The sequence below is a fragment of the Amblyraja radiata genome, chromosome 3 (genome assembly GCF_010909765.2).
Source record: "Amblyraja radiata isolate CabotCenter1 chromosome 3, sAmbRad1.1.pri, whole genome shotgun sequence".
Taxonomy (NCBI): Eukaryota; Metazoa; Chordata; class Chondrichthyes; order Rajiformes; family Rajidae; genus Amblyraja; species Amblyraja radiata.
Genome location: NC_045958.1, coordinates 108577786 through 108599940, shown reverse-complemented (window position 1 = coordinate 108599940; position 22155 = coordinate 108577786). Strand labels below are relative to the sequence as shown.

The following is a 22155-nucleotide window of genomic DNA, read 5'->3' as shown; positions in this document are numbered from 1 at the left end:
ACGGGAGGGCTGGTCACCAACGCAATATTCCACCTCTCCATCAATTCCAATACTGCTCGCCTGTGGGGGGAGGCTGTCTGTTGCGCTAGTATGGGTATTGCGGGCTGAAGGTACTGGTTTCCAGAGGGCTAGTATAGACATTGTGGGCCGTATGGATGCTTGGGCAGGCATCCAACTGTTGCAACGATTTAAAAAGCCAAGCCAAGGCAAACAATTGGGCTGCAGCCACCCGACAACCAAAATTCATCTTGTGAAAACAAACCTGTCAAAAAGGCGAGGCAAACAATTGGGCTGCAGACACCCGACAACCAAAATTCATCTTGTGAACACAAACTTGTTAAAAAAAAGGCGAGGCAAACAATTAGGCTGCAGACACCCGACAACCAAAATTCATTTTGTGAACACAAACTTTTTAAAAAGGGCTGCAGCCACTTTACAGCCGCATCGAGGGGACTCACCGTGGAGTAGACGTGCGTTCAGTGTTATTCGCAGCTCAGAGAGCCGTGAACCTCTCGCTTCCTGGTCTGGCAGAGACTGAGTGAGGCACGACACTTCCTGGTTTTATAGTCCCTCCCCCTGCTGCCAGCGGGGGCAGCAGAGAGAATGGGGAATTTTGTAAAAACATTAATATCTCTCTAATTTTCCATCGACGGAAAAAATCCTCAGCACTCGTATGGCGGAGGGGGACTCTGAGCGAGGTGGCCAAAAATGACGGCCATAAGTGGCGGCGTTCTCTCGGAAATCGCAGCACAGTCGGCCAAAAGCGGTCAAGATCAGAGATTTAGTAATGTAGAAGATAGTGTATACTGAAATCTCAATCTCCCATCAGTCAGCACTATACATCTTAGAATATTAATAGGCATTATCATATTCAAAGACCAAATTAACAATTCTCCTACTTGGCTTTGTGTGCCTCCAGGGATGCTATGAAACAGCTCTGGAAGAGTTCAACAATATTAAAGACTGCGACTTCCAAGCTCTCTATCAGCTTGGTGTGATGTATTACGATGGACTAGGCACCAAGGAGGACCCTGTGAGTAGAAAAACTCATTGCCTGCAAATGTGTTAAACCCCCATCCCTGAATGCCAGCAATATAGACTCGTAGAGTAAGAAAGCATGGAACCAGGCTCTTTGGCCCATTTTGCCCACACCGACCATCATATCCCAGCTATGCTAGTCCCATAAGTAAATTACCAGAGGGACACTCCCAGCACACAAAGTTGGTGGTGAGGGATGTTATGAATTGACCCAAGTGACCTCCGCAGTCACTTTCTGATTCAAACTCCATTCAAATGAAATTCAGGGATATGCTCAATTTATCACTACTTAAGCCCACATGTCTACTTCCAAACCCAGAGACATAAGGAACTGCAGAGGCTCTAATTTTGAGCAAAGTGCTGGAGTAAGTCAGTGGGCCTGGGAGCATCTGTGGAGGGAATGGACAGAGGGCCCTTCTTCAAGCTGATTGGAGCAGTGCAGAAGCTGAGTGGCCGGGTGGGACAAAGTCTGGCAAGTGATAGATGAATGCAGGTGAAGGGGTTTGGTTGCAGGAGGGGATGGAATAAATGTAATGGCAGATTATTATATCGTTCAAGGAATCTTTCCTCTAGCCACTATGATTGAAGATAGGGGTAAGGAGATAATTTTGATACACATGCGAGTTCTCCACATTTAAAGCCGTCCAAAGATAAATCTTCAAAACACAGTCTCTTAATTAATAGTTTCTTTATTGTCATAATGAAAACAGTAAGATATTCACCCAAACGTCATCTTGTTTAAGTACATTTTGCTCGTAGTCAAACTCGTGCATGGTGGAACTCATGCATGGTCGAAAGCTGTGCCTTCTCTCCCATGCTTCCTTCAACCTAACTAAAAACTAACTTGCGCGTCTGAGTGAGAATCCCAGCCTCAAACACACCTCCGACTATGTAATAAATCCCACCCACATAATTACAGGCAGATAAAATTTAAAGGTAGACAAAAATGCTGGAGAAACTCAGCGGGTGCGGCATCATCTATGGAGCGAAGGAAATAGGCAACGTTTTGGGCCAAAACTCTTCTGAAGAGGAAGTCTGAAGAAGGGTTTTCGGCCTGAAACGTTGCCTATTTCCTTCGCTCCATTGATGCTGCCGTACCCTCTGAGTTTCTCCAGCACTTTTGTCTACCTTCGATTTTCCAGCGTCTGCAGTTCCTTCTTAAAATTTAAAGGTAACTGGTTATAGTTATAACATACTGAGTTAAGCGAAATGTCTACTACAGTAAGTAACAAAGGCTAGAGATGAAAAGGAGACATTCATGGTGTACAGATACATAATGGAATAATGTTTAATGCGAGGTAAAGCCAGTAAAATCTGATCAAATATAGTCTGAGGGTCCCCAATGAGGTAGATAGTAGTTCAGGATTGCTCTCTGGTTGTGGTAGGACGATTCAGTTGCCTGATAACAGCTGGGAAGAAACTGAATTTGGAGGTGTGCGTTTTCACACTTCTGTACCTTTTGCCTGATGGGAGAGGGGAGAAGAGGGAGTGGCCCATGTGCGACTCGTCCTTGATTATGCTGCTGGCCTTGCCGAGACAGCGGAGTTAATTTTCAAATATGTTACAAAAGCTCCAGAACAAAAAAAGTAACGGAAAATCGAATGCTTTTTTTTTTTCCAAAGCCACAATCTTCCCATATTTTTACAAAATCCAATGACGTGATTTATTTTCCTTCCAGGCTCTAGGTGTGGAATATATGAATCGAATCATAAACACCGATGATCCAAAAGCGAGCCATTTGAAATTTGCTGCGTATTACAACCTGGGCATTGCTTCCCTTGAGGGATTTGGAATGCAGCAGTCTGATTCAGAAGCAGAAAGGTGAGCAAGGTGTCGGAACAAACTGCAGATGCTGCTTTAAACTGAAGATAGACACAACAAGCTGGAGTAACTCAGCAGGCCAGGCAGCATCTTTGGAGAGTGGGAATGGGTGACGTTTCGGGTCGAGACCCTTCTTCAGACTACAATGTGCTGCTTTTGTAACAACTGGTAGATTCAGCCTGCTCTGATGCACGTTTTAACATTTGTTTTGCTTTGTACAGACTGTGGATCCTTGCTGCAGATGATGGGAACCCTAAAGCAAGTGTGAAAGCCCAAACTACTCTGGGCATGTTCTACTGCAGGGCAGAGACTAAAAACCTGCAAAAGGTAAAAAAAAATAGGTGCTGCAATCCCTGTATCAAATATACACTGTATCTTGTATTAACAATTGCACAATAGACAATAGGTGCAGGAGTAGGCCATTCGACCCTTTGAGCCAGCACCTCCATTCAATGTGATCATGGCTGATCATCCACAATCAGTACCCCGTTCCTGCCTTCTCCCCATATCCCCTGACTCCGCTATCTTTAAGAGCCCTATCTAGCTCTCTCTTGAAAGTATCTAGAGAACCGGCCTCCACCGCCCTCTGAGGCAGAGAATTTCACAGAGTCACAACTCTTTGTGTGAAAAAGTGTTTCCTCATCTCCGTTCTAAATGGCTTACCGCTGGTTCTTAAACTGTGACCCCTGGTTCTGGACTCCCCCAAGTACCTTTAAGTACTGAGTTTAAAGATGCTTGAAAAGATGATTGCACATTTATAAAGGCATAGTGATACAGTGTGGAAACATGCCCTTTGGGTTGTCAAGCTGGAAATGGTGCAGAGATGATTTACAAGGATGTTACCAGGAATCGAGGACCTGAGCTGTAGGGAGAGGTCAAGCAGGCTAGGAGTCTATTCCTTGGGGTGCAAGAGGATGAGGACTGATCATATGGAGGTGTACAAAATCATGAGAAGAATAGATCGGGTAGACGCACAGAGTCTCTTGCCCAGAGTTGAGGAATCGAGAACCAGAGGGCATAGGTTTAAGGTGAAGGGGGTAAGATTTAATAGGAATCTGAGGCGTAGCTTTTTCACACAAAGGGTGGTAAATGTATGGAACGATCTGCCAGAGGAGGTAGTCGAGGCAGAGACTATCCCAATGTGAGACAGGTACATGGATAGGACAGGTTTAGAGGGATATGGGTCAAACACAGGCAGGTGGGACTAGTGTAGATGGGACATGTGGGTTGGTGTGGGCAAGTTGGGCTGAAGGGCCTGTTTCCATGCTGTATTTACTCTATTTACTTCTGGGAACCTGAAGCTCTTGACCATCTCCCCTTCGGCACCATTGATGCTGACTGGGGTGTGTATACCACCTCGATTCCCAAAGTCAACAACAAGGTTGTTGTCATTGTTCCAGTTCCCACCCACTACAATGGTGCCATCTGCAAACTGGTAAATGGAGTTGGAACACGATTTGGTGGCATTCGTTAATGTTTAGGGACTGCAGTAAGGGTGTAAGAAAGAACTGCAGATGCTGGTTTAAATTGAAGGTAGAAACAAAATGCTGGAGTAACTCAGTGGGTGAGGCAGCATCTCTGGAGAGAAGGAATGGCCGTTGTTTCAGGTCGAGACTTTTTCAGACTGATGTCGGGTGTGGGCGGGACAAAGATAGAATGTAATCGGAGACAGTAAGACTAGTGGGAGAACTGGGCAGGGGGAGGGGATGGAGAGGGATAGCAAGGGCTATCTGAAGTTAGAGAAGTCAATGTTCATGCCGCTGGGGTGTAAATTACCCAAGCGAAATATGAGGTGCTGTTTCTCCAATTTGCGCTGGGCCTTACTCTGACAATGGAGGAGGCCCAGGACAGAAAGGTCAGATTGGGAATGGGAGGGGGAGTTGAAGGGTTGAGCCACCGGGAGATCAGGTAGGTTAAGACGGACTGAATGGAGATGTTCAGTGAAACGATCGCCGAACCTGCACTTGGTCTCGCCGATGTAGAGAAGTTGACACCTGAAACAGTGGATACAGTAGATAAGGTTGGAGGAGGTGCAAGTGAACCTCTGCCTCACCTGGAAAGACTGTTTGGGTCCTTGGTTGGAGTCGAGGGAGGAGGCAAACGGACAGGTGTTGCATCTCCTCCGGTTGCAGGGGAAAGACTGTAGTAAGTGGCTGAGAGTGCATCCTTATGCTAATTCTTTCTCTATTTAACATCTATAAATGGATTTTGACAGGACTATTAACATTTCCATGGTTATTTCAATTCTAGTAATGAGCTTGATGACAGCTTGGTGAGATAGGAGGTATAGAGCAGCTGAAATGTACTGCAGAAAATTGTAAAGTGATTCATTTTGTAATTAACCCGATAAGAAGCAATATAAAATAAATAGCGTAATTTAAAAGAGAATTTGGGAACAGAATGATGTGGCAGGTTCTGATTTACCTAAATTTGTTAGCAGTGTATAAACTTGAATGGCTTGCAGTCTTATATGTGTCTGCTCCACCATTCGCAGCTGAGTGGTTCCTGAATACAGGTAAGAACATAGAGCAGTACAGCGCAAGAACAAGCCCCAGTGTCCGTGCCGAACATGATGCCAGGACCGCTTTTTATATACGTGCACCTCATCCATATCCCTCCATTCCCTGCATATCCATATGCCTATCCAAAAGTCTCTTAAATGCCGCTATCGCATCTGCCTCCACCACCATCCACAACAGCGCATTCCAGAAACTCGCCATCCTCTGTGTAAAACAAAAACTTGCTCTCCACATCTTTCAACTTTGCCCCTCTCAACTTATAACTACGTTCTCTAATATTTGATTTTTCCATCCTGAGGAAAAAGGCTCTAACTGTCCACTCATAATTTTATATGCTTCTGCCAGGTCTCCCCGCATCCTCCAGCATTCCAGATAAAACTATCCAAGGTTGTCCAAATTCTCCCTGTAACTAATACCACTTAATCCAGGCATCATCCTGGTAAACCTCCTCCGCACCCTCTCCAAAAGCGCCACAATCTTCCTGGAATGTGTCGACCAGAGCTGTACACAATATTCCAAATGTGGCCCAGCCAAAGTCCTAGAAAGCTTGCATCATGACTTCCTGACTCTTGAACCCAATGCCCCAAAATATGGAAGCAAGCATACCCTATTCCTTCAAGATCCCATTCTGTTTCAGCCTTGCATTGTAGAGTGTAGGAAGGAACTTTGTGTTTCCCTCCATCCCATCTTGTTTGCCCCTTTGCACCAGATATAAACTTGTGTCGGAAGTAACTGCAGATGCTAGTTCAGAATGAAGATAGACACAACAAGCTGGAGTAACTCGGCGGGTCAGGCAGCATCTCTGGAGAAAAGGAATAAGGTGACGATTCAGTTCGGAAACCCTTCTTCAGACGCATTGTGGAGTTTTTGCTCTTTTTTTGGAAAGACTATTAAACGTGTAATTCTGAACCTGCTTCCTTTATCTAGGCATTCTTTTGGCATTCTGAAGCGTGTGGCAATGGAAGTCTAGAGTCTCAGGGTGCATTGGGATTACTGTACCTTAATGGACAGGGCATTCGCAAGGACATCCAATCAGCTTGTGAGTGCCTGAAGGACGCATCGAGCAGAGGCAATGTTTATGCTCAGGGTCACTTAGCTGCTTATCTGTATAGTCGGAAACTGTACAACAGTGCTGCTGAGCTCGCATACAGGTAATGAGGAATTGCCAACATGTTTTATCAACAATAGACAATCGACAATAGGTGCAGGAGTAGGCCATTCGGCCCTTCGAGCCAGCACCGCCATTCATTGTGATCATGGCTGATCATCCCCAATTAGTACCCTGTACTACCTTTAGGAGACCTATCTAGCTCTCTTTAAAAGTATCCAGAGAACTGGCCTCCACCGCCCTCTGAGGCGAAGAATTCCACAGACTCACAACTCTCTGTGTGAAAAAGTGTTTCCTCATCTCCGCTCTAAATGGCTTACCCCTTATCCTTAAACAGTAGCCCCTGGTTCTGGACTCCCCCAACATCGGGAACTTGTTTCCTGCCTCTAGTGTGTCCTTAATAATCTCATTTGTTTCAATCCTACAGAAATGTATTTTTGCCTGTTGGGCTGTATTGTCCCTCAGATTGAATTTAATACCATTTAATTTAATGTAAACTAGAAGCAAATGTATAGATTGAAGCAATTCAGATTATTGACCTGCAATTATGGACAAATCACATTTTCTTTGTATACCGTACTCATTATTATTTTTATTATTATTGCCTTCTCCACATTGTTTATTAAATGGACAAGAGGTCAGGGCAGCTCCCTCTTCTCCCCTCTCCCATCAGGCAAAAGTTACAGAAGTGTGAAAACGCACACCTCCAGATTCAGGGACAGTTTCCTCCCAGCTGTTATCAGGCAACTGAATAATTCCATTGAGAACAAGCGAGCAGTTCTGAGCTACTATCTGCCTCACTGGAGACCCTCAGACTACCTTCAATCATACTTTACTGGCCTTTACCTTGCACTAAACGTTATTCCCTTTATCATGTATCTGTACACTGTAAATGGCTCGATTGTAATCATGTATAGTCTTTCCACTGACTGGCTAGCACGCACCAAAAACTCTTCACTATACTTCGGTACACGTGACAATGAACTAAACTGAACTAAAAAAAGTTATGGGTCATACCAGATGTTAAATCTCTGCTGATGCCCTTTAAAGCTGAAGAGAGTGGTGTTTTTCTTTCTGTTATGTTTTAAATGGGCTGCTTAATGCAATCCTGGATAAGAGTTGTTTATTTTAGCATTGTGTTCAGCACAGACATTGTGGGCCGAAGGGTCTGCTCCTGTGCTGCACTGTTCTACTATGTTCTGCACTCCTGTGATTTATTCTCTCTCAGGTGTCGAACAACTCACTTTGATTGATTTTATTTTCCACTTTTATGCTTGAAGTATAATTTACAACAGCCTACTAATGTTTAGTTTTGAAACACATCGTAAAAACAGGCCCTTGGGCCCAGCGATCACCCATACACTAGTTCTATCCTATATCCTACGAACCTGGATCTTGGGAGGAAACCCACACAGTCACAGGTAGAACGTGCAAACTCCATACAGACAGCTCGTGGTCAAGATCGAACCCGGGTCTCTGACCCTGTAAGACACCAACTCTACCGCTGTGCCATCTGCTGGGATGTTTTTAGCATGTGGGAGAAAATGGGAGCTTCAAGCGGAAGTCTTGTGGGGAAAATATACTCATTCCATAGCGGAGGGATTGAACCATTACTCCTGGATGTGCCAGAGCAGTGCAAGTTGCTGCTATCATGCTGCCCTGTTCCTTGTCTGACTTGTTAGTGGATCATCTCCACTATGATCCAGCATGCTCCTTATGCCGAGCAAATCTCCCTGTTCCTACCACTGGGAGATTATGCTGCCTGTGCTGGCTGCGTGATTTTCACGTTTAAAAAGGCTACCAGCAGAGTTTCTAAGACAGACACAGAGTGCTGGAGCAACTCAGCGGGTCAGGCAGCATTTGTGGAGAACATGGATAGGTGACGTTTCATAGAGTGCTGGAGCAACTCAGCGGGTCAGGCAGCATCTGTGGAGAACATGGATAGGTAACGTTTCACAGAGTGCTGGAGTAACTCAGCGGGTCAGGCAGCATCTCTGGAGAACATGGATAGGTGACATGTCACAGAGTGCTGGAGTAACTCAGCGGGTCAGGCAGCATCTGTGGAGAGACGGAAGAGTAGACGTTTTGGGTTGAGACCCTTCCTCAGACGGAGTCAACGGAGCGGGAAGCTCTTTTCTAGGATAGTTGGTTATCAGCAGAAAAATCAATGACTTTGTTGATTCATTTTAGAACCATATCAAACTGGAAATATGGAAAATGATGAGAGACCTGGATAGAGTAGACAGTCAGAACCTTTTTCCCAGAATGGAAATTTCAAATACTAAAGGGCTCAGCTTTAAGGTGAAAGGGGCAAAATTTAAAGGAGATGTGCGGGGCAAATATTTTATGCTGAGGGCAGTGGGTGCCTGGAACACACTGCCAGGTGTGGTGGTTGAGGCAAATACAATAGTGGCGTTTAAGAGACTTTTCGATAGGCACCTGGATATGCAGGGATATGGGGTAGTTGAAGGCAGAGGAGATGAGTTTAACTTGGCATCATGTAAAGCATGGGCATTGTAGGTCCTGTGATTAGTTTAGTTTAAAGATACAGCATGGAAACGTGATCAATGGTCAATGTGGCCGGGGAGACTCTCCGGCCCACACCGACCATTGATCACATGTGAGGCATTAGTTCTTTCTCATCCACTCCCTGCATACTAGGAACAATTTGCAGAGGCCAATTAACGTATAAACCCAAACGTCTTTGGGATGTGGGAGGAAAACCCATGTGCATATTCAAACTCTGCAGGGACAGCACTCGATGTCAGGATTGAACCTGTCACTGGCGCTGTGAGGCAGCAATTCTACCAGCTGCACCACTGTGTACTGCCCTTTGCTGTATGTTCATCCTCCCATCACTGCAAAGAAACTTACAGAGTTTGAACGTTCCCCCTGCGACCTACGTAGGGTTTCTCCGGGATCTCCGGCTTCCTCCCAAAGATGTACAGGTTTGTAGGCTAATTGCCTTGGCATAAATGTAAATTGTCCCTAGTGTGTGTAGGGTTGTGTTAGTGTGCGGGGATTGCCTGGCGATGTAGACTCGGTGGACTCAGTGGGCCGAAGGGCCTCTTTCCGCGCTAAACTTAACTGAACTTTTACTCAAGGATAGACACGAAAAGCTGGAGTAACTCAGGCAGCATCTCTGGAGAGATAAAATGGGTCGAGACCCTTCTTCAGACTGAAAGATTCGGGAAAGGGAAACAAGAGATATAGACGGTGATGTGGAGAGATAAAGAACAATGATGAAGGATATGCAAACAAGTAACAATGATAAAGGAAACAGGCTGTTTGTTGGGTGGAAATGAGAAGCTGGTGTAACTTGGGTGGGGGAGGGATGGAGTGAGAGGAAATGCTGGAGTTATTTGAAGTGAGTGAAATCAATATTCATACCACTGGGCTGTAAGATGCCCAACCGAAATATGAGATGCTGTTCCTCCAATTTGTGTTTAGCCTCACTCTGACAATGGAGGAGACCGAGGACAGAAAGGTCAGTGGGAATGGGAAGGAGAATTAAAGTGTTTAGCAACCGGGAGATCCGGTAGGTTCAGGCAGACTAAGCGAAGGTGATCTGCGAAACGATCGCCCTGTTTACGTTTGGTGAACCTCTACTCACCCAGTGGTATGCGAGTGTTTTTTTTTGTTTTTTTTAAAATATTTTATTTTATTAGAAGTAAGTACAGTCATATGGCACCAAAGTGCCTAATATATATTTTCATAATACATTTTATGTACAACTTCTTTTTTTTTTTTGTTACATTGAAAAAAGATTAGAATAAGAAAAAGAAGTTAGATAGTAAAGGATAGAAAAATGTGAAATATACAGTGTGTGAAAAAAGAAAACGAGTAAATGAAGAAAGTTGAGAGAGAAAATAGAGAAAAGAAAATAAAATAAAAAAGAAAAGGAGATCATTATTTATAATCTTGACCAACCCTCGTCCAGTCCTGAAACAGTTATTTTTTTACAATTGTGTTGCACCATATGATTCCAAAAAAACGACGAATGGAGACCAACTCGTTATGAATTGGTCTGATTTATCCATTAGGAGGAATCGCATTTCCTCAAGATGAGCGGTCCAACATACTTGCAATCCACATTTTAAGCGTTGGTATTGATGTACCCTTCCAAAATTTAAGAATTAATTTTTTTGCTATTATTAAACCATAGTTAAGGAATAGATTTTGAGATGTGTTCAATTTATTCCCATCTTCCATTACTATGCGAGTGTTAAGAGTGCATCGTTTGTTGTCTGTTGTATAATGTTTTCTTGAAACATCATTTGTCTTAATCTTTCACCAGGGTTGCCCAGTATGACAATATCCTGTTCATAGCAAAGGAAACTGATTGCCTGCCATCTTACATAGCAAAGGGTATTGCCCTGGGTGCTTTCTACTATGGGAGATGCCTGCAGCTGGGCCTGGGAACAAAACCCAATCAAATGGAAGCCAGAAAATACTTCTGCAAGGTAGGTTATAAAAATGGTACAATAAATCAACGAAAGGACACAGAGTACTGCAGTAACTCAGCAGGTCAGGCAGCATTTTCTCCAGGGATGCTGCCTGACCTGCTGAGTTACTCCAGCACTTTGTGTCTATCTACAGAACTACATGCCTTGAGAAAACTTAAGAGTATTCCAAGCTAGATTTGTTTTTGTTCCTTAAATTATCTTATCCTTAGTTTAGTTTATTTTTATTGCCGAGGAACAGTGAAAAGGTACAAGGTATTGCATGCAATTCCGTCAAAGAAAATACTATCCATGATTACAATCAAGCCCTTCACAGTGTATAGATACAGGATAAAGGATCCTCAGATACCCCATGCTTTCTCTCTCCATCCCCTTCCCCTTCCCAGTTCTCCCACCAGTCTTACTGTCTCCGACTACATTCTATCTCTGTCCCTCCCACTCTCCTGACATCAGTCTGAAGAAGGGTCTTGACCCGAAACGTCGCCCATTCCTTCTCTCCAGAAATGCTGCCTCGCCCACTGAGTTACTCCAGCATTTTATGTCTACCATCAGGATAAAGGATTCCTCTATAATGATGGAGAAAGTCATTCACATTGGGTAACGAGATTCACATTGGGTAACAGAGGAGCAATCATATTAGTTGTGTCCATGGCTGTTCTTACTTGTATGTGATTAGATTAGAGGGTATTAACTATAAGAAGAAGGTGGACAAACTTGGAATGTTTTCTCTGGAACGTTGTAGGTAGGCGACCTGATAGATGTGTATCAAATTTTAAGAGGCATAGCTAGGGTAGACAGTCAGAACCTTTTCCCCCAAACATGCGGCCATAGATAGTGGTGGTGGTGGAGTCAGATATGATAATGGCATTGAAAAGACTTTTGGACCCCTTTCTCCTGCCTTCTTCCCATAAGCTCTGACACCCGTACCAATCAAGAATCGATCTATCTCTGCCTCAAAAATATCCACTGACTTGGCCTCCACAGCCTTCTGTGGCAATGAATTCCACAGATTCACCACCCTCTCACTAAAGAAATGTTTCCTCATCTTCCTAAAAGAACGTCCTTTAATTCTGAGGCTATGACCTCTAGTTCAAAACTCTCCCACTAGTGGAAACATCCTCTCCACATCCACTCTATCCAAGCCTTTTCACTATTCTATATATTTCAATGAGGTCCCCCCCCTCATTCTTCTAAACTCCAACGAGTACAGGCCCAGTGCCGACAAACGCTCATCGTAGGTTAACCTACTCTTTCCTGGGATCATTCTTGTAAACCTCCTCTGGACCCTCCAGAGCCAGCGCATCCTTCCTCAGATATGGTGCCCAAAATGCAGGGAATGAAGGAATTTTGATTATGTGCCTGCAGAGTTTAATTTAAACTGGCATCATGTTCAGCATGGACATTGTGGGCCGAAGAGCCTGTTCCTGTGCTGTACTGTTATATGTTCTAACTTACTCTATTGTGCACAATCCCATCAAGTCTCCTTCAATTATTTTGCAATTGGACATGTTAGTGTCTCAACATTTCAGCTGAACCCAACATAGAAGATCAGTATGGGTTTGATTAGTACGTGTGTCGGGGGTTATGGGGAGAAGGCAGGAAAATGGAGTTGAGAAGGAGATAGAGCAACCATGATTGAATGGCAGAGTTGACTTGATGGGCAAATGGTCCAATTCTGCTCCTATCACTTATGAGCGTTCTTGGAATGAGGATGAAACTGGCAGAGAGCTCCATTCATTGCAAGATATTTTACAAATGTCATGCATTATCCTACACGGTGAGAGGAGAAAATACACTGTCATGAGAGGAATAGTTCGAGTAGACGCACAGAGTCCCTTGCCCAGAATAGCGGAATCGAAAACCAGAGGACAAAGGTCTAAGGTGAGGGGAAAAGATTTAATAGGAATCTGGAGGGGTAACTTTTTCACACAAAGGGTGGTAAATGTATGGAACGAGCTGCCGGAATGAGGCGTTTAAGAAACATTTAGGCAGGTACATGGATAGGACAGGTTTGGAGGGATATGGGTCAAACGCAGGCAGGTGGGACTAGTGTAGATGGGGCATGTTGGCCGGTGTGGGCAAGTTGGGTCAAAGAGCCCGTTTCCACGCTGTATGACTCTATGACGTAACCTAGATATGGACATGTACATGAACAGGAAAGGTTTGGAGGGATATGGTCCAAATGCGAATAAATTGGACTAGTTTAGAGGGGCCATCTTGGTTAATACGGACAAGTTTGGCCAAAGGGCCTGTTTCCGTGATGTATGACTCAATAACTCTTATTTTTCTTTAATTCAAGGCGATTAACATGGATCGGGATATAGCATCTGACTTACACTTTCAAGTGATAATGGAAAGAATTTAAGAAGAAGCCATTGTGGAGAAACCTCAACAAGACTCTGCTTCTGTGGGTTAAAGTTAGGGCAGTTAGGTGAAGCTTTTCATCCTGTAATTCATACACCATTTTGGAAGCGGACAATTGAAGAGGTACCATTAAGTCGATTAAAAATGGCTTGTAACTCCTGCAAAGCAAAAATTCTTAAAATCCTAGGTACTTGAGAATAAGTTTGGGCATTACCAACCTGAGCCATTACAAACTGAACGGGTGAACATTTTGATCCTATGAGGTATCTGCCATAGATAGATATATATATATTTTTTAATTATCCTCCAATACTATTTTTTTTTTAGCTTGTGCTCTTGTGACAAATGTTGCTGACAATGATGTTTCATGTGACCCGAGCAAAGGCTTCACTTTAGCAAAGTATCTCAAACCATTTCGGAGACGGGATCACAAAATGACAAACCAAATCAGAGGAAATGGTAGGATATACCAAAGCGAAATGATGCGCATGAAAAACCTGCAATAATGGCAGAAAACGCAGGCAATCTGCCGCAGAGAGGTCCGATGCTGTGTGTGTGGAATTTGCACACTCTTCACGTGCATGCTCCAGTTTCCTCCCACATTCCACAGAGCTAGGTAAATTAATTGGTGACTGTAAATTGCCCTTGGTAGAGGTGGGCGGCAGGAGAAACAGGTTGGAGTTGACGGGCTATTGAGAGAGATTAGGGAAACGGGGTAACTTGGTGGGGGAATGGGACCTTTGAGATTGCTCTGAGGGCCAGCATCAACCCAATGGGTCAAATGGCCCGATGAAAAGTCATTGGCTGGAAATGTTGACTTCATTCCTTTTGTTCCCCCATATCCACCCTGACCCGCCGAGTGCCTCCCGTATGTGTTTGTATCGGGGACATCTCAAGAGCGAGTCATGGTTCTGAGCTAATAAAGATCGTCTTTAGAAGAAGAGAGGCACTTAGGGATGGATATTCCAAGTCCTAAGACAATGGTGGAGGATACGAGGGAGAAAAGAAAAAGCAAGAGCAAATGTCAGACTCTGCACAAGTCTGAGACACTAAGTGTATTCGGCGAGTAGTGTGCAACGGGGAATACATATTTTTTTTTATTTACTTAGGGATTTTTGGAAGAGTAGGACAAGGAGTCTTGTATTTAGAGAGGATGTGAACATGGGGGACAATACGGAAGATCATGTGAGATCTGCAGCAATACTGCCTGGCCACAAGGGGGGAGTACTGAGCTGAACTTAGCTTGACGATCGTCCTTGCATGGACTTCCTTTCAACATGAACCCCAATCTAGAATGAACCTCATCGCCAAAGTACAGAAGTCATTTCTACTGTGGTATTAAACGGTCCCAGTCTGCGAGCTCGCATGATCTTCTGTCATTGTTCCCACTTTCCAGGCCCAGGCGACATCCTTACTGCTCCCTGCCAAATGAATTTTCCCCTCTCAATTACCAGATAGGAGTCATTTTGGACTTAACACAGCTGTGTCATTGAGAGCTGGAGAAAAAAAAATTGTTAATTTAAAATATCTTTTGCATATTTTTTTTAATTGTCCTTCAATTCGTTGAGTTTGAGGTCTTTTAGCACATGTTGCTCAAAGGGACTTCTGGTGAGGAGCCTGGCGGTGGAGTTGTGAATCAGAACGGAATCCCAAGGCGACTCAGAAGCATAATGAAAAACTGCAAAGTGATTGAAAGCAGTGCAGAAGGTGCATCTCCTCCTTGGTCGACACTGCAGCTCCCGCAACCTTGGTCCAAAACCCCCTTCTTTGTCCTGTGCAACAGGTCAAACGTTGCTGGAAATTCAGGTTCTCCCTTAACACTGTGGAGAAGATGAATTCTTGTTGGTGTGTTTTCTAACAAAATCATAAAATGTGAATGGAAACAAAAATATATTGAAGTAGTTTGCTGATTTTGTTAAAAGATGAAGGCTGGGTCTGTTTGCTTGATGTTGAGCGACAGACACTGGCATCAGGGGTGTGTTTTACCCCGAACGCTGTGTGGAGTGAATAAATCAAAACTGAAGACAACCCCCTCTGTCTGCACCTGCTGTTTATTTTACTGCACTATCTCCACTAGCAAATCACAGAAAGAACGCGGAGGATTGCATGCAGTTGTGGTCGCCCCAATGCATGAAGGGTGTGGAGGTTTTTGGAGAGGGTGCAGAAGAGGTTTAACAGAATGATGCCTGGATTAGTGGGGGATTAGCTACAGGGCCTGTCCCACTTGGCGATTTTTTTCGGCAACTTCCAACTCAAAGGTTGTAAAGTCAAGAAGGATCCCGACTTGAAACGTCACCTATCCATGTTCTCCAGAGCTTGGACGTTCTCCCCGTGACCTGCGTGTGTTTTCTCTGGGTGCTTTGGAGGTTATTTGGCTTTGGTAAATTTGTAAATTGGTCTTGGGGTTTAGGATAGTGTTAATGTGCGGGTAGTGGTCGGCGCGGACTTGGTGGGATGCAGGGCATGTTTACGCGCTCTATCTCTAAACTACGGAAATAGATATGCAGGGAATGGAGGGATATTGATTATGTACAGGTAGTGATTAGTTTAACTTGGTATCATATTTGACAGGGACATTGTTGGCCAAAGAGCCTGTCCCTGTGCTGTACTGTTCCATAGGGAGCGGGTTGCGCTGGGGGACCAGGGGGCTATGGGTGAGTGGTGGAATATTGAGTTGGAGAACGGGTTGCGTTGGGGGCCAGGCCTCCCGTGTGACAATAGGACCCAACGGGTCCCACTTGGTCTAGTATTCTATAAAAAGACCATCTTTTTAAAAAGACTGCAATGGTTGTCTATAAGAAGACCACCATTGCAGTCTTTTTCATGATTTCCCCCAACAGACTCAATTTTAAGGAAAATGGGGCATCGACTGCCATTGAAACATGCCCGCAGACAAGAATGAAACAGGAAACAGGAACAAAACCCAAATGACATTATACATCTCTCACAACAGAAAGGACGGTTGCAATGAACTTTTGGTCATTTTTTCATAATTTATTGCTTATAAATCATCTACACCATTGAAATCTTTGGTAAAAATAAAATCTAGCTCTATATAACAGTAAAATATTCACATTGATCTACATACATATAGCACACAGAGGCTATATAATGGTCACAGACAAGGAATGTTCAGAACTGTTTGTGTGGAGTTTGCAACTTTTACAGCACATTTCAGCACCACCAGCAAAAAAATAAAACAATCCTCAAAGTCGTCTTAAAAAATATTTATTCAGTTTCCCACAACATTAATTACTGGCATCTCAACTTCAGAAAGAAAACTACCGGGGTTCAGCTCGAAAAGGGGGAAGAAAAAATAGCCTTATGCATTGATTCAGTAATTTGGAAACAAATCCATTCACGTAGTGCTACATCTGTGGCGTGTGGAGAAACAACAAACAGCAATATATCCCAGCACTGTCACCTCTGGGGGAAAATAAGTCCGCAGTTTGCATTTCAATTTTTTAAGAAGAAAAACAGGGGTCCCCTTTTGATAATTCTTTTACACCTTCACAAAGTGCTGGATAGATTTGGGCAGACTTTCAGCTCATCCAAACGAATTCGCAGTTCAGGGCATAACTCGATCAGCAACAACTCCATCAGCGTCTGAAAGAGGAGAGGGAAGAGGTGGAATTGAAAGGGCAACACAATCTCTGGTGTAGTTTATTGTCACATGCACCCCAGGTACAGGGAAGAGCTTTCCTCATTGCAAACCTACCTCAGGTGCCGTCTTTGTCTCTGGAACAACTACGCTGCGATACTGAGAACTTTCTCACCCAGAGAGTTGTGAATCTGTGGAATTCTCTGCCACAGAAGGCAGTGGAGGCCAGTTCACTAGATGTTTTCAAGAGCGAGTTAAGGGCCTGTCCCACTTGGCGATTTTTTTTGGCGACTGCCGGCGTCATTGACTGATGTATCAGGTCACCGAAAAATTGACGTGGCGGTGGTGACGTATGACGCGCGGTGTTTTTTTCAAGTGTCGCAACATTTGTTTTGTCGCCGCTGGATTTTGAAATGTTCAAACTGTTTTGGCGACACTGATATGACGCCGGCAGTTGCCAAAAAAATTGCCAAGTGGGACAGGCCCTTAACTCGCTCTTGAAAACATCTAGTGAACTGGCCTCCACTGCCTTCTGTGGCAGTGAATTCCACAGATTCACAACTCTCTGGGTGAGAAAGTTCTCAGTATCGCAGCGTAGTTGTTCCAGAGACAAAGTCGGCATTTAGCTCTTAGGGCTAAAGGAATCAAGGGATATGGGGGAAAAAGCAGGAACGAGGTACTGATTTTAGATGATCAGCCATGATCATATCGAATGGCGGTGCCGGCTCGAAGGGCCGAATGGCCTACTCCTGCACCTATTTTTTTTTTCCAATGCTCTGTTTCTATGTTCTGCACTTTCTATCTTCCCCTTTGCTCTACCTGTTTTACCTGAGGTTGGCTGGATTGTATTTAAGAATGGTATTATCAGATTTAATTGCATAGCATGCAAAACAAAAGATTTTCACCGTTGCCCTGTACACATGACAACAGTAAACCTAAGTCTAAACATCCTGCTTGTCAGAATCCATTTGCTAAAACTGAATCCAAAATAGAACCAGAGACCCAGGTTCGATCCTGACTATGCTGTCTGTACGTTCTCCACGTGACCTGTGTGGGTTTCCTCCAGGTGCTCCGGTTTCCTCCCACATTCCAAAGACGAACAGGTTTATAGGTTGCAGTTCCTTTCCACAGATTTCGTCTGCTTCCACTGTGAAATCTCAAGATATGCTGACCTTGAAGTTCTCCTCCTCTCTCTGACGAGGGTTCTGCAACACCCTCTCTCACTGCTCCCCCCCCCTCCGTGATTCGTGCTGCTACATTTTTGCATATCTTTCATTCATTATCTTGGTCTCTCGTTCCCCCCTCGCCTGACTAGTCTGAAGAAGGATCTCGACCCGAAACGTCACCCATTCCTTCTCTCCAGAGATGCTGCCTTAGTCCAGCTTTTTGTGTGTCTTTAATTTAAACCAGCATCTGCAGTTCCTTCCTGCACAGGGTTGTAGGTTAATTGGCTTGGGAAAATTGTAAATTGCCCCTAGTGCTGGTGCATGGGTGATCGATGGTAGGCGTGGGCTGAAGGGCCTGCTTCCGCTCTGTATATCACTAAAGTGTGTTGTCTATAAAGTCTATTGTCTCTAAAGATGGCCTATGGTAAACTAATGCATTGAGACAGATAAATACACAGAGTGCTGGAGTAACTCAGCAGGTCAGGCAACATCCCTGGAGAACATGGATAGGTTTGGGCAGACTTTCAGATTATCCAATCTCCTATTTGGCCTATTTTCATGCAGTTCTGATCGCCCCATTACATGAAAGATGTTGACGCTTTGCAGAGGGTACAGAGAAGGTATCCTGTGGAGTAAATACCATCACCAATTTGTCCCGGACCACCCGGATTGAAGCAACGGCCAAGAGAGCCCACCAACACCTCTACTTCCTTAGAAGGTTTAGGAAGTTTGAAATGTTCCCTACAACTCTCACCAACTTCTACAGATGCACCATAGAAAGCATTTTATCGGCATGCATCACAGCTTGGTTTGGGAACAGCTCCAACCAAGACAGCAAGAAATTGCTGCGAATTGTGGACGCAGCCCAGACCATCACACAAACCAACCTCCTTTCCATTGGCTCCATTTATACCTCAGGCTGCCTCGGCAAGGCCAGCAGCATAATCAAGGATGAGTCACACCCTCTTCTCCCCTCTCACAACGGGCAAAAGGTACAGAAGTGTGAAAACGCACACCTCCAGATTCAGGGACAGTTTCTTCCCAGGCGACTGAACCATCCTACCTGGGGTGGGAGATTGCAACCTTCACGTGGTCCGCCCTGTTTCGACGAATGCAATCAACCCGGCGTGCACAATCAAAGAAGATCAAAAAGAACAAGTTGTTCGACAACTTTAGGCTGTGCACGCCACTTGCAAGTAGAAGAACCATCCTACCACAACTAGAGAGCAGTGCTGAACCACTATCTACCTCATTGGAAACCCTTGGACTATCTTTGATCAGTCTTTGCTGGCGTTACCTTGCACTAAACATTACTCTCTTATCATGTATCTATACACTGTAAATGGCTCGATTGTAATCATGTATTGTCTTTCTGCTGACTGGTTAGCATGCAACAAAAGCTTTTCACTGTACCTCGGTACAGGTGACAATAAACTAAACTCAAATTAGAGGGTTTCAGCTGCAGGGAGAGATTGGATAGCCTTGGATTGTTTCCTCTGGAATGCCAGAGGTTGATGGGGAGACTTGATAGAAGTATATAAAATTATGAGAGGCATAGATAGGGTGGACAGAACCTTTCCCCCTCGGGTGGAAGTGTCCAACACTAGAGGGCATAGCTTTCAGGTGAGATGTACAACGTTTAATGGAGATGTGCGGGGCAAGATTTGTTTTCACAGAGAGCGGTGGGTGCCTGGAACGTGGTGGTGGAGGCAGATTCGATAGTGGTGTTTAGGTTTTTAGGTAGGCACAAGGAAGTGAAGGGAATGGAAGGACATGGATCATGTGCAGGCAGACGAGAACAGTTTAACTTGGCATCATGTGTAGCACCATCTTTGTGGGCCGAAGGGCCTGTTCCTGCCCTGCACTGTTCTGTGGAAAGGTGAAGTCTCAGGGACCCTTCTTCAGACTGAGGCACTGATGTTATACACAGCCCCAGAAGAGGGCGCTCGGTACACATTTATCTGACCATGATGACAAAGTGGTGATGAGATGCAACATAGTGTTGGTGAGGAAGATGGGCGTTTTTAGCTTAGTTTAGAGATACAGAGCTGAAACAGGCCCTTTGGACCACCCAGTCCGCACCGACCAGCGATCCCCCGCAACACTAGCACCATCCTACACACACTAGGGACAATTTACATTTACACTAAGCCAATTAACCTACAAACCTGTACGTCTTTGGAGTGTGGGAGGAAACCGAAGAACTCGGAGAAAACCCACGCAGGTCACGGGGAGAACGTACAAACTCCGTACAGACAGCACCCGTAGTCAGGATGGAACCCAGGTCTCTGGCGCTGTAAGGCAGCAACTCTACCGCTGCACCACCATACTCAAATTCAAAGCTTCTAATAGGAAATGCCTTCTTTAGCAACTTAAAAAGCAAAAACTCCAGAATATCTTCGCCAGGATGAAGGCTGCAGCAGAAAAGGGTCTCCTCTCCGGTCGTCTTGGACTCCATGCCACTGGACCCTGACCCAGATCTGTCAAGGACCGTGGGGTGGCTGTCTGTGCACCAGTCTCCCCACATTAAACAAAGTCACGCACTGGTGTCCTCCAGCCCTGGAGCCACCTGTCACCAATGACCGAGAGGGGGGGCCTATATATACAGTGCGGAAACATGCCCTTCGGCCCACTGAGTCCATGCCGACCAGCGATCCCTGCACACCAGCACTATCCTACACATACAAGGGACAATTAACAATGAACCTACAAGCCTGTACGTCTTTGGACGTTCCATATACCCACTACCAACTGAGTGAAAAAGTTGCCCCTCAGTCATTAGCAATTTTAAAATTAATTAACCTAAAATTAATCTCATAGCCTCATAGGAACATCAATAACCCTCAAGGTGACCCTCGGACTATCCTTGCTGCTTTATACTTTCCTGCCTTAACCTTGCACTAAACGTTATTCCCATATCATGTTTCTGCACACTGTATGCGGCTCCATTGTAATCCTGTATTGTCTTTCCGCTGACTGGTTAGCACACAACAAAAGCTGTTCACGTATCTCGGTACACCTGACAATGAATGAAACTGAACTGAAAATTGGCCCTCAACCAATTGTGATGTTAGCGTGAATTCAAGATCAAGACTGCCGGTGAAGGTATGTCTGCCACTGCAAGTACACTTCTTGTGGCAGCACGGTGGCACAGTGGTAGAGTTGCTGCCTTACAGCGCCAGAGACCCGGGTATGATCCTGAGTTTGTACGTTCTCCCTGTGACTCCGTGGGTTTTCTCCGGGTGCTCTGGTTTCCTCCCACACTCCAGGTCGTATGTTAATTGGCTTGGTATCATTGTAAATTGTCTTGAGTTTGTGTAGGATAGTGTTAGTGTGCGGGGATCGCTGGTCGGCGCAGACTTGGTGGGGCTGAAGGGGCTGTTTCTGCGCTGTATCTCTAAACTAAACAGAAGGATGTCATACACACAGAAAAACTGGTGTCGTCAATTGAGAATTGTAGCCTGACTGAACACAAATGATACATGTGTTGGAAGGAACTGCAGATGCTGGTTTACACCAAAGATAGACACAAAATGCTGGAGTGACTCAGTGGGACAGGCAGCATCTCTGGAGAGAAGGAATGGGTGACGTCTCGGGTCTGAAGAAGGGTCTCGACCCGAAACGTCACCCATTCCTTCTCTCCAGAGATGCTGCCTGTCCCGCTGAGTCACTCCAGCATCTTGTGTCTATCTTCGGGACACAAATGATGCAGCCTTATGATACGATCAATACCATATTTCCCAACAATGATTCACATTTTTATTAACATTTCAATTAAAATGAGATTTGAAAATATGCTTATTATTGTGTCATTTTGTCATATCTAATCTACAGTTTCAGCACCACCTTTGATAGCAAAGCCTTTGGTAATGCTTATGTCAAAATGAAGATGTTATCTTACACCTGAATTAAGCTGATGCCTCATGGTATGCATTATAAGTCGCCTCAGTTTCTGCATGTGTAAAGCCCAAGGCTTTTAGTATTTTAGCAATTAGCACGTCTGTATTGATCCTAATCAGCAACATATGTTCAAAATCATGAGGTATAGATGGGGTAGAAGCATAGAGTCTCTTGC

General features: G+C 44.7%; 2 protein-coding genes across 3 annotated transcripts in view; one reads left to right on the top strand and one right to left on the bottom strand.

The window, feature by feature from the left end:
* The window catches only part of LOC116971400 (LRP2 binding protein), a 40377-nt gene extending 25036 nt beyond the window's left edge, over window positions 1–15341 (top strand). For both annotated transcript variants that reach the window (XM_033018560.1, XM_033018561.1), the window contains 6 exons: window positions 920–1033; window positions 2717–2859; window positions 3081–3186; window positions 6306–6529; window positions 10784–10949; window positions 13249–15341. In XM_033018560.1, coding sequence (XP_032874451.1) covers window positions 920–1033; window positions 2717–2859; window positions 3081–3186; window positions 6306–6529; window positions 10784–10949; window positions 13249–13314 — 819 coding nt within the window. In that variant the 3' untranslated portion in view covers window positions 13315–15341. The remainder of the gene's footprint in view (window positions 1–919; window positions 1034–2716; window positions 2860–3080; window positions 3187–6305; window positions 6530–10783; window positions 10950–13248) is intronic.
* A 1184-nt stretch (window positions 15342–16525) lies between these two features.
* snx25 (sorting nexin 25) overlaps window positions 16526–22155 on the bottom strand; it is a 211699-nt gene continuing 206069 nt past the window's right edge. The window contains exon 20 of the mRNA XM_033018822.1: window positions 16526–16919. Within this exon, the coding sequence (XP_032874713.1) occupies window positions 16824–16919 (96 nt within the window). The 3' untranslated portion in view covers window positions 16526–16823. The remainder of the gene's footprint in view (window positions 16920–22155) is intronic.